General features: G+C 40.4%; 1 protein-coding gene across 17 annotated transcripts in view; it reads right to left on the reverse strand.

Moving 5' to 3' along the window:
• Positions 1-2,808: 2,808 nt before the first annotated feature.
• ZNF521 (zinc finger protein 521) overlaps positions 2,809-13,305 on the reverse strand; it is a 235,953-nt gene continuing 225,456 nt past the window's right edge. For all 17 annotated transcript variants that reach the window (XM_035564046.2, XM_035564033.2, XM_035564031.1 and 14 more), the window contains one exon: positions 2,809-3,637. In XM_035564046.2, coding sequence (XP_035419939.1) covers positions 3,608-3,637 — 30 coding nt within the window. In that variant the 3' untranslated portion in view covers positions 2,809-3,607. The remainder of the gene's footprint in view (positions 3,638-13,305) is intronic.

The raw sequence follows: 13,305 nt of genomic DNA on the forward strand, positions 1-13,305 counted from the left end.
CATTTACTTTTATGTGTCCTACCTGTCACAATATTAACATTTGTAAGTCTTTCCATTTGCAGGCTGTGAGAATCTGTTGTGACATCTCAATAAAGCAGGATTCAATCAAGGTGTGAATGAATTCTTAATCTTGTTATAAATAGAAGGTGCCATATGTTGGTATGGAAGGGATGTCTCTTTTTGGTGTTGAGGACAGTGGTAATGAAACAAAGTGACTGGTCATGCCAGAATTACTAATGAAAACCTAGGCACTGAGATGTGGAGAGGGCTACAACTTTCTACATGCTATGAAAAAGGACATGAGAACTGCTAATGTGCCCTAGGCAGAGTCTTTGAACTATTCTTTTTGTGAGTTTTTGGACTAATGTTAGTATAGCAACACCTCAATCAGGGAAAACAAAGAGAGCACTGCACCAGGAGTGAATCTAAGAAGTCGTGACAGCCTCCCTGATCGCTGCAGCACCTAAAATGGATTGGGAAGTCTAACTCAGGCAAAAGGTTATGAAGATGTACGTGATGGTCAAAACTCTTATTTTGGTGAGCTGAATATCATAAAGGCCTAATACGCATTTAGTCCTGGATCATGGTTTGTTCAGGTACAGAATCAGTGTATTTCCTCATAAATCCTGAGCTCAGGTATCATCTGGGTGGATTGCTTCACTTCCGCAATATAAATTCCATATTTATGCCTTCTTTAGCTCTGTTATGTTATCTAAACACAGCTCTGGCAAACAAGCAGAGGGACTAATCATTTTATTAAACTATCACTTACAGTAAAACTCATGTCCACTTGAAATCTTGGGAATAAAGCCAGTCTCAGAGGTAAGAGGATACCTTGTCCATCAATCTGTCCACACAACCTCCCGAATAGATTTATCCTTTCGCATTAGGTTAAGGGTATTAGGAGGGGCTCCTTTTAGCTTTCACTGACCCAGGACAGAGAAAGGCATGCCCTAGCTGAAATGCGCACACAGAGAGCCGTGTCTGTTCTTCTGTAGGCAAGATGATCTGCCCCTCTCGCTGATCTTTCTAAATGCTGTGGTAATTCCCCGCGGAACACTCAGTTCTCATTGGGAAGTTTAGATGTCTTCCGTAATCTATTTAAACAGCTATTTAGGTATCACCGAGAAACCTGTTAGTTTGGAAAAGGTAAGAGGATTCCAGCACTCGATACTAGCAGCCAGCTCTTAGAAGCCACCTGGGGCTGCCTGTGGCCTAAGACCCTTCCCTTCCCCGGCACTGCACTGTGGGGACAATCGATGCAGAAAGTCTTCATCACGTTTGCTGCTGCTCTGTTTATTGTTTCTTTATTTACATATCTAGAAATTCAACATCTTTGCATGTTTTGCAAGCTGTCATGACATGAGACGCTAGTAATATGCTGTTTTGCTTGCTAACATATTTTTGACATATTTTAGCTTTTGATTATAAGATTGCATCTTTCCCAGCTACCATCTGTCTCAACTCAGTGGCACTCTGGCATTTACAAAAACAGTAGGGTGTAATATTTCTTATATACTTGAACTCTACTAGAGGCATGTTATTTTCAGTCTTAACCAATATGTCACACTTTCACACATGAAGGCTGAAATGTCTTATATCCTTTAAGGTATCTGTCAAAAATAAAGAACACATCAACACATTCAGTTTGGCTGAGATGAGTAATATATTAATGAGAATAAGAATGGGAACACTTTCTGACTTATAAATAGAACTGGCATTTTACAAGCTTTGTGTACTCGTGCCTGTATTTATCCTTTTGTCAGCACAAATGAGATTTTCATATGAAACCCAGGAATTTCTTTTTTGTATTTGGCAAAGTCTGCACAATATTCTCAAAGCTGGAGTTTTAAACATGACACATTTTTTTTTTCTTGAAATATCTGGTAACCTGAGACTTTTAGACTTCTTCCCTCTCCGTCCTCCATCTGTGGACAGTCAAAATGTGGCATCCAGCAAACTGGAAATCACACTTTATATCTACCCTGACAGCAATAGGCAAGCAGCTCCAGCCATTTGGACTGTTGTGATATGCAGCTCTTTAGCTGCAGTATGTCAGCAACACTGGTTTCCATGGGATGAATCCAGCAATTCAAGCCATAGGATAGGATACTAAAATAGCTGGAGAATGGGTTGTTTTGGTCTTCTTTTGTAGGTGAGCTGGAGTAGGGGGGGATACTGGTAGGCAAGGTTAGTTTTTATCCCCTTTCTGCTTCTCAAAACTGCAGGCAGCTAGGAGCCAATTCAGACCCCAGCAAAGCTGTGAGGTTTTGCAACAGCTCCCCCGGGGCCGTGGTGCCACTGAGCATCATCTTGCAGTGTGCACCACGTCCAGTTCTGCTACCCGTGTCAGAAGAGAGAGTGAGGGATGTGAAGGGAACAGATCTGGCAGAGCAGTGGGGGATCCCAGTAGCTGGTGCTAGACCCAACTCACTAAATAGTATCCCACTGAAATATGCCAATAATTATACACAGAAGATGTGCGGTGACTCCTCTGGCAACCAACATGTCAAGTATACAGGCATGAAATTGTTGAAACTGCCAAAGGAGACAAACAAATAAAAGTGGAAAACAGTGAGTATTACCCTAAAGCACATATTGCTTTGCAGTGGGCAAGTATGTTTAGTTTTCTACCAGTACGTTTAGTTAAATGGTCATCTTCGAGAGCAGTGCCCTACTGCTACTGACCACTTCACGGGTCCTGACACAATGGGATTCCAGATCTTGGTGGTCCTTTAGGTACTACAACAGCAATAATGACAATGCTGCTTTCAAAGGAAAAAGACAAGACACAAGCACGCTCACACATAATGGTAAACTGAATTTATTTCCTTTTGGAAAACAATTCCAGTAATCTCCAGGTTCAGACCGCAGAGTAAACATTAATAACAGTAACATACAGGTTAGTTCAACTGATTCAAGAATTTGGCTGTGTGAAATCATTAAGGAAAGTCTTGAACACTCAAAGCTTCAAATGGTATCCAGAAAAAAAAAATTCTTTGACAATCTACATAACAACTATTGCATATATGGTAATGCTATCTGTCATATCGCAAGGCTTACAAATATATATACGGGCCTTATTCAACTGTGGGTTCCTGCTCTGTGAGAAAGAGTCTCTTCATATTTTTTGCAAGAATCTTCAGCAATAAAAAATAGTCTTGGATTCATCTGTTTGTATACCAAAAGAGAGAGATTTCTAGACCGAAGTTTAAACAAAAGGAAGGCCAAACAGAGCTGTAATGGAACATAGCTATTACCTTCTCCCTCCTCCTTGAAAATGACACTTTTTCTTAAGCTATTTTTTCCCCTCACACAGTATTATTATTATTTTTATCCTTCTTGAATAGGGCCCAAGTCCACTTGTCTTTATAAGACCATTTTAGTATCAGACAACATAATACATGTGCAACACTTTATATACAGGAAGTCTATCCGGTGCTCAAAAGTTCAAACACATGAACATCCAACAGTTTCGATAATACAAGTTTTATGGTACAATACAATGTTTCTGAATAATATACATTAACAATGAAAGTTTCGTGCAAAGAGTAACGTGTTCCCTTTTTGTGCCACAAAGAATCCTCTGGAAGAGATGGGCCTTGCACTAACTGCTATGCTGGGTCATCGTATGATTCTGTAACGAAAAGAAAAGAGACAGCTTAGTCACAGGATAGGCATTTCTACCAACATCACACAAAATAATGTATTGGAAAGAAAATATCTTTGATTCCTCCCTGCTTTAAAGCAGCCAGAAGAAGTGTCTTTTCTCAAAGAAAAGAGTTTTCCCCAGCTGTTTCACACCGCTTTTCTTTCCATAGGTCACCAGAAAGGAAACACACTGTCTCCACGTACGTTTGGGCAGACCTGCCCCAGGGAAACTGCACACCAGTCCTGTGGTTCTGGTGTCTGCTTACATATGCCTGATGGTTTATATGTTATGCAAATGAGAAGTGCGTTTATTTTGCAGAAAAGGCCTTGCTGTTTATAAATCAAACCAAAGCAAACAAACAAACAAACAAAAAACATGCTAAATGGACAGTGCTTCCTAGACTGTGGCATCACTTCAAATATTTTATTACATTAAAACTTATTTCCCCCTAAATAGTGTAGCACGGTATATTATGGCCACGAGTCATTCTGTGCCTAGCAGAGAGATCAAAGGCCGATGAGAAAACAGGAGGGGCTGCCACAGTCCTTCCGCCAGTCTCCAAAAACCACCAATATTTTTCCTCAAGTGAATGCAGTGCCTTATGCGAGGTGGCACAACATGGACCTTGGAACCTGCAGTTCTCCTTTCCCATATGGGTAGCGAACAAATGCAGCAGCAAACACACGTATCTCCCTCTTTCCTACCCCTGCCCTAATCTAGTTGACCACTTTTAGGGATGAGATGCTATTTCAATGCCTGCATTGGCTCAGATCCTACACAAGCACTGAGCTAAAAGCAAGGAGCCAATCCATTGCATGTTAAGTCTTCTCCAAAGTAAACTGATCCTCAGAAAACGGACGAAGTCTGTGAATGCTGCTTCCAAATAACAGAACAGCCACTGATAAGTGATTACTTTTGCCCTGCTTAATCTGCACCAGACTTGTGTCATTGACCCAGAGGGGATGGGACGGATGGCACGTCCCATAGTTGGGTCTCAACTCGTCCTGTCCCCTCTCTCTGCTTTATCAGCTTAATCTGTCTTCAGATCCCTTTGGACTAGTGCACTTCAGGATGAACTTGTTCCCTGAAGGCTGTCAACATTTTCGGTGAAGTGAACATCTACTGAAGCATACCTTTCAGAGCCACCCATGAAAAGGCACACAGAAACAGCTTTGGCAAAACAAATGTGAAATCCAGCATGACTGCAAACCAGTCTGATAGCTCTCCCTTCCTTTCTCTTTCTCTCTCCCTAAACTGTGCACGCACACAAACAATAGTTCATGGGACATTTGGCAAGGAAAGGATCTTACAGTAAGACTAAGGAATTTTTAATGTAGTGCCCTTCTCAAGATTAAAGGAAAATGACCCAGTGACACTCAAAGATGCAGTTTCCAGATGTGAATGCAAAATGATTTAATGCTGATGGCAGGAATTCCAGACTGTCCAAGGCCAGAGTGTTAAAAAAATACACTCTACCACTTGATTTTATCTAGCTTCTTATCCTTCACATAAAGTCATTTCAAAATGCTGTAAAGCAGTGGCAATACACTGCAGACTAAAATGTTGGCTGGTGTCAGGTAATGGGCTCTGACTTGAAACCACAAAAGCAAAGAAATTAAGAGTTAAGCCTGACCGTAGGCCCTTTTGTCATCCTGTTGTGCCCATTTATTTCAGCACTTATGGCATAAAACCATGGGCTTATTGGAGACCCTGCAGTACCTAGAAACCACAGGACAGGTTAAATATGGGGTAGCAGCCTGAATGCTGATTTCTCCTTTGATCCCGAGCAGGTGAAGTCATATACCAGTTGTTACATTGCAGAGAGATATTTGGGGGATGCCTTTTGTTTCTAATCTGCTGAAAGCAAGCACGTCAGTCATTCCCATTTTGATTTCTTTCCACTGCCTGAACAGTGCATGATCAGTGTGGGGCTGGACAAACAGCTGCATATAGAGCAGCCGAAAGGTGTTTTAGATGTGTAGGCATAACTCTGGCTGCAATGACATTTTTGATTAAAAAATAAAAAGGCCCAAATGAGAGGAAGGCAAACTAAAGCATGACTTAAGGCCTGACCTGCCCCAGCTCTTGGTGTCCCCGACTCCCATGCCCTGGTGCAAAATGGGATTCCCTTGATACAATGAAGAGGCGATAGAAGAAACCAAGAGTTGCAGAGAAAAGCAAGGCAGGGCAGGATACAAACATGAAATCCTTTGAGCAGCTCGGGCCTCAAAAAGGCAAGTGTACTTATTATAAACAGTCAAAACACAACATGCTTTCCAAAGTAATTAAGGCTTCCCAAATGTGAGGGACTAGGGAGAAATACCTATTTGGCTGAGTGGCAAAACATACCAAGTGGAAGCACTTCAGAAGCATAACATTGACAAGGCAAGCAGGCAAAGGATGGAAGGAGAGAGATAAGAAAAGAAAGAAAATTCTGTAACCCCACGGAGAGCCATATTCCACTCCACCAAAAGCCATCTATTGGAGACCCCATGTCTAAGTGACTGAAAATTGCAAACATTAATCCCAGTTATGAACTGTTGTTGTTTTTATGAGGGGTGTTGTGTTTAAAAATTTAGGGCAAAAATCCTCCTCCATTATCTGCACAGCGGATCTTGACTGCGACGCTCTCTCTTCCTCGCGGGTGGCAAGCTCCCCGCCTCCCCGGCGGTGGGAGCGCCCGCGGGTGGGGAAAGCCAAATTTGGAGCCCCTGCCGGCAGGGATGCGGCAGGGACACGGGAGCATGGGCACCCAGGGAGAGCACGAAATTACAGTCAAGATCCCCTGTGTGGTTCTGAGAGCACGCTGCCCTTCACTAAAAGTACACTGCACGAGCTCAAAATGCGCCTCTGCCGGAAACTTCAAAATAGTTTTGCCTGAGTTTGGAGCAATTAGTGCATCCATTTGCCAAAGAGAAATCTTTAACGAAGTACACGAGATATCATGTGCTTCCCTACTTAATATCCCCCAAATTTGATTGCATATAAACACATCTGCTTAATTATGAGGTAGTCTCCCTGTGAAGCAAAAATTTCAATTTCCTACTCAAGCAATGGAAAGGGAAAATATTTTTTATTAACGTAATCCTTCCTGGACCTCAGCAATAGCTGCATTAACATTTCCAAGAGCTACAATTTCATGAGGAGAACCTAGTTTGCAAATACAAATGCAAGCTTTGCATGCACAAAATGGAGGAACAGTGAAGCAGAAGGTCTGTGTGTCACTGCATTTGTTACTGCGTTAGACACAGACCCAGCCAGGAAAGCCGTCTGACCTCCCCAGTTTCTCTGTCTTGGTATTATCTGAAAAGTAGGTATATTACCTGGGAGAACCCGAATTCAACATATTTCTCATAAAAAATAAACCCTTTAAATTAGTTTGTCCTGTTCCTATATCTATATATTAGCAGAACCCAGAATCCCAACTGTTATGTGAGCTGTTATAAAATTATATGCCACCACTTTTCTAGATGAAAATGCTTTGAGATATCTTTGTTGTTAGTGCTAAGGAACTAGAAAACATGCACAGATTTCATTATAACACTGGGTGGAAGAATCTTCTCTGCAAAAAAAATGTAAAAAGGTTTCTTTGCAGAAATGCTCGGGACAAAAGAGGTAATATTTTTGGTTGTTTGATGTATGTCTTTATGTCTTTGTGTTTCGGAAAGAACATGAGATGTATTAGCTAGTAAAAAGTTCCCACCCAAAGAATCAAAATTAACGAAGAAAAAAATATCCACAGATAACCACAGACACTATTCCATCAGAATCTTTAATGCAAACTGTGGTTGCATTTGATTTAACTGGGACTTGTGCTTCTTATGACTAGATGAAGCAAGACACGGTTGTACCAGACAAACAGTGCAAAGGGGGTACAAGTGAAGAAATAGAAAGATGAAATGTAGATGTATTATTTCAACAGATGGTAACGGTACCACAGCAGCATGTTATTTTTTCCTTAGTTCAAGAACACAAACATGAGTAATCAATCATCACTGATTAAGTAATTATGGTACCCTACATGTTATCACTTATCTGGAATCCTTTACCTGTGTACATTATGGATCACCTAGGTTTTTTTTGTTTGTTTGTTTGTTTGTTTTTTCATTCAAAGAAAACCCACAAACCTGAACCCTACTGCACTGCAATGCAGTTCCATGTTGTAAAACAGAACTCTCCACATTACTATCAACCTTTAAGCACTACAATTTTTATTTATTTATTTATTTTTTTAACAAAAGCAATTGGTTTCCAACAGGCTGGATAATAAGTCTTTTGACCTGCATTCTTCTCTGACCCATTAAGGTCACCCCTGTGCTCGGGCATATAGCTGACTTAGGAAATGCCTGCAAGTCCTGCATTTCATCTCCTGCCCACTCAAAATAAAGCTTTCTTTAAATGTGTCTGTACGGGTCCCTGAAGACCAGGGAAGCATCCCTGTAGTGGGCAATAGAGGGACAGAAGCTTCTGCCTTTATTAATGAATGCAGACCATTATGAGTCTGGCTGGCTCCTGCACTGTTCCCAGAAGCATATACTGTACGTGACTTAAAATGCTAGAATATTGACACAAAGCGAGCTGGGCACCCCTAAGGAAAATTACTCCTTGGATATAATGTAGGCTCGTAACAGCTATTAGAGTACAAAATAAAACCCTCCGGGATCAAACTGACATATACCGCATTCTACCTACTCCTCAAACATTAGAAGAATTTCTTTGTGAAGGCATTCTCAAGGACAGCATTAAACTGACTTTTGTAGCAATCTGCACCAGCTTTTTGGCTTACAGCTTTTAGTACTAAATCTCTAGTTTGAATCGATATAAGTACTATATCTTCCACGTTAATCAATACATTTGGTTCAATACACGTTCTATTAAATTATACTTTCTAATCAAGATTTTCTGCTTCTCTTCCCTTCTTTTTATTCCAAACTTCTTACCCTGTACCGTACTTTTCAAACTGTCTGCAGCTAGTAAGGGGACGCTGGATTTTCCAGAGCTGGAGGGGGAGAAAGAAAAGCTGGTGGAAAAGGCAAGCCTAGCAAAACCTTAAGTGCAGCTGTAATGACGAATCACAAATTCAGTTTCACAGAGTCAACATGGTTTCCAGAACTTCAGTCTGAAGCCTCATTACTTAGCCGATTGCCATGATATAAGACCTCTTCTGCAGAAAGCTCTGCATTGGGAAGTGGTGAAATACTACATCATGTGGAAAGGAGCATGGGGGAGGAGGGGACAGGGGTACAGCAAACAAATGGAACTTATTCAGACGTAACTATAACTTTAAGAAAAATCTCAGTAAAGACTGATTTTTATACCCTTTCCTCAAACTTGTGCTGTTTCAGTGCTGCAGTGCACAGTTTCTTGTCAAAGCCCCATTGTATTGTGGCAGGGTTCTTTCCTGGTAAACTGTAATATGATTATACCCAAGTCTAAATTGATGAGATATTTAGATTTGTGAGATACCAAGATTAAATACACGCTATAAATTAAGATGTAAAAAGATATAATTTAGTCCAAGTCTTCAGGGATATTTGAAACATTTGGATAGAAGATCTCTCTAGCAATCTGAGTGATGTACACAGTTACAGCAAATGACTTTTCCACACCTGTGTTAGGTTTGGTGGAATGTGGTTATTCTTCATACGCAGAGAATATGAAATGCAGTGTCAAAATGATAAACACATATATTGCAGACATTTGCCACTGTCTTACAGATCACAAACACTACGCTCATGTCCTTGCTTACAGTTTCTTTCTTTTCTCCATAAAATCACTGTTTTTTCTTTTGACATTTAACATCATCTTACACAGCTCACAATAGCATCTTATAATCCTTTCTAGATGACACTGTGTCACCATTAAAGAAAAAGGTGAAATAGCATAATAAAAGAGAAGAACAAGAATTTACAGAATTTAAAGACAGAAAAGACCTATTAGGGCGTTTTCTCCACCCACCTTGCCAATGTTGCATTACTGTCTATAGTGTAATTTCAAGTGTTTTGCCCAGTCCAATTTTAATTAGAGCTTCCAATGCTCTTCTTGGGAGGCTGTTTCACAGCTTCACAGACCTCAGGGTTAGGATTTTTTTTTTTCCTGATGTTCATCCCAGGAGAGGAAGAGGCTCAGCCAGCCCCAAATCACACACGAAACCAGAGCTGCATAGTCAGGAGCTGATTTCAGTAGAATATCTGGTCCGTTTTAAAGCACCTGAACACAGTAAACTTGCTTTCAATGCCTCAAAACATTAAGGCCCCCCTCCACTGCTATTGCATGCAATTAAGATGATTCTGTCATGTGGGCTTCCTGGGTTCAGCTGCAATACAGGTAAATGTGTATTAGAGGTGGGGTTTAGCTGTTCCCACAGTGAGAGCAATCCCCTCCACTGTCCACCTCCACCAAATGTATTAACTGGAGGTTTTAACCCTGATACAGGGACAGATCTAGATCCATTCTATGCTGTAATCTTTAGCTGTACTGACAATCATCTATGAGCCATGGTTTACAGTCTATAAACAATTCATTTTTCATGTAGATGAAATACAAAGAGCAACTTCAGCTGAAACTCATCATTGGATGATGTGACCATAGATTACTGCCCCCTCAAGTCCCTTTATTCCTTTCATAAAACATGAGCCATAAGAAATTAAATTATTATATCTGAAATCTTGGAACTAACAGATGTTTCTAGTGTGTCTGATTGAGGAAATTACATTGTTTCTGAGACAAAAATGAATATATATTCAGAATTCAACACTTATCCTGAGTGAATGAGGAAGCTGGAAAGGAGATGATGTCTGATAGTTTTTCAAAGGTAGGAAGCTAAATGAAGACTTTGAAGTTCTAGAGAGGAAATAAAACTCCAGGCAAGGTGTGCCTGCCATCAGCATCTTCAGTACTACAGTGCAGCTGACAGAGCAGAAGGAGTATAGATGAATTTTTAAATACACTAACATAGACGTGGAGTTTCATTCAGACCCTGTTTGACCATCAGCATAGACCTAACAAAACACAATCTCCAAAACTTGAGATTCCCAAGGAAAGAAGTATTTGATCTGAACTAAAACAGAGCTATTTCCACAACAAAGAAGGAGCCAAATCCCAAGAGAAACTATGTGCCCATAAATATCACTTATCTATGCATAAATACCACTTATGTGTGGTGAGTTTATGTTTACCAGCCTTTGAGACCCAGCTCTGTTCTCAGACACGATGGCCACTTAACCGGTCATCTCAGGTCATGACTGACCGCTGTTCACAACGATAATTTAGGAAAGTCTACACTGAACTACAGTTATTCATATAAATTAGTTCACGTAAGCTATGTGATTTGATATGATATTATATTAATGTTTCTGAAATGACATGACTGCTAATCAGATCGTTCACTTAATCATGTCTATGGAAAAGTCTCAGTATTCTGGTTCTTCTACTCAAACGTTTCCAGCTGGACCACAGAAAACAAAATCATAAAAAACCTCTAACTGGATAGTATGTTCTCAGGGATGCAAACTGGAAACTAAAAAACAAACAAACAAAACCTGATACCGATTTTTCTTCAGAGACTTACATTAAGTCAGTAGTAAAATGCCAGCAATTCCCTTTTGGATTGATTATTACATGAGAGTACATATACCACAGATTTTCTGTATGGAAAAGAATGACATATTTTTAGGTACAGCAAATAAGACCTTCATCGTTGTTACCAGAAGTGAACTGAGGTGAACAAAAGTATCAGTTCACCATCCTTGCACCTTCCTCAATATGAGTGTTGGCAGGGGCTCCTGGTTAAGCCCCTGACATAAATCAGAGTAGCTCCAAGGCTGCTTTAACCTACAGTGCCAGGTAATAGTCTTCCACAGGCCTCCCTTACACTATTTGGTGTTTATTGAAATGCAACGGAACTTACAACAACCTCTCCATTCTGGGCAAGGCATGTTTGGATGTATGGCAAAATTACCGCTATAAATGATGGTGATATGAGAGGGGGAAATAGTTAGGACGGGTTCACAGCAATTTATCAAAACTGGGGAAAAACTCCGTTCTATTATGCTGTGAAGTGGCTGTATTGCTAATCAGGATCCAAGCCTACATCTTGTTTGTAGAAAAACAAGGCTTTTGTGATGCTGTAAATGTTTTAAATTAATACACAGGCATCCTACCCCAATAAGAAAATTGTTCACTAAGTGGGAATAAAAGCTTAAACAAAAAATGCAAAAGGAGGCACTTCTGAGAAATATATCAAAAGTCTTATTACTTTAGAATATGATTACGATTACCCTGGTATAAATTAAGAGAAACTCCACTGAAAGCAAGGGAGTTACAAGATAGGGACAAGTATGAACAGAGCCAGGGCTGTGGAGTTTAAAGCAAAATGAATACTGCTCATCTACTGATTGCTTCTTGCTCACCCTCTGCAGAGGGGACAGGCAGAAGTCTCTTCACCATGTCAGACACAGTCAGGCAAAGAGCAAGCTGAATGAATCCTGGTTTGTCTGCAGCTGCTGTGGAGCAGGGTAGCTGAGGATAAAAAGCTTTGATATGCAACACCACCTAGTAAGATATTCAGGGATTGGGTCAGTGTTTTACAAACAGATGTGTTCAATGGCTAGTTGTTGCTCTGCTTTATTTTTTTTTCTTTGTTATGTTTAATTTATCATGCTGGTACTTTCTAAACTACAACATCCGTAAACAAGTTTGGATTTGACCTCCCTCCCATTTTACATCCACGAGTAGTACTCCTACTTAGTGCTCTAATTTTAGACCCCTTGAAGACAAACGAATCGGTGGAAAAGAGAGACAGGTGTAAAACAAACAAACAAACAAACAAACAAACACAAAAAGTCCTTGGTCTGACAATATGTGCTCATCTTACGTGAACACAAATTTACCTAGCTGGGAGTGAGGCACTGGCTCCTGGAACTGAAGCTATGCTATGTACAGATTCCTTTATAGGTCAAACCCAATTAAACAAACTACTGCTAAATATTTAACAGCTCAGTGCAGTAATTAGTGACAAATAATGGAAGCTTAAATTGATAATTGCGCAGAAATGTCCTCTTGGAAACATTACATGTTTCTTGCTCCTCCTGTTTATCTCACACTCAGTGAATCCTGGTAGGTCTTTTCAGGGATTAAAGTGACAAAGGAACCTGTATTTTACACACACCTGTTCAGTTAGCGGTGCAGTTTGCTAGGACATGTGAGCAGGAAACTTCCAAGTGGATCTTTTTCTTCTCAAATTCCCATTCTGGGCTCTCTGTCTTGAAGCAGAGTAGTTGCTGGATCAAGTGAATTGATTTCAAACCTTAAACCAACCAGCAGCTCCAGAATTTCAGCTCTTGTCCATAGGATTCAAAAGGTCACCCAATTAAGATGGGGAAGCACACAGAGCTGTGATTTATATGCAAAGGGCAACCTTTAAAACAATGATCCTTCCCTGTTTTCCACAGGTGCATGTACAAGAATTCCTTTGAACAAAATTACAAGTGAAATTACAACTTTCTTGACACAGCCTGAAAGGAAAGTGCTGTAACTTGTCTGCACTCTTATTATACGGGCGGACGCATCTCACACTTGTATCGATCGCCCGGTTCACCTCCCTACCTTGTGACATAATGCTGGGTATTGTGCTTATCAGGTGACAAAGGGAC

The sequence above is a fragment of the Cygnus atratus genome, chromosome 2, assembly GCF_013377495.2.
Source record: "Cygnus atratus isolate AKBS03 ecotype Queensland, Australia chromosome 2, CAtr_DNAZoo_HiC_assembly, whole genome shotgun sequence".
NCBI lineage: Eukaryota > Metazoa > Chordata > Aves > Anseriformes > Anatidae > Cygnus > Cygnus atratus.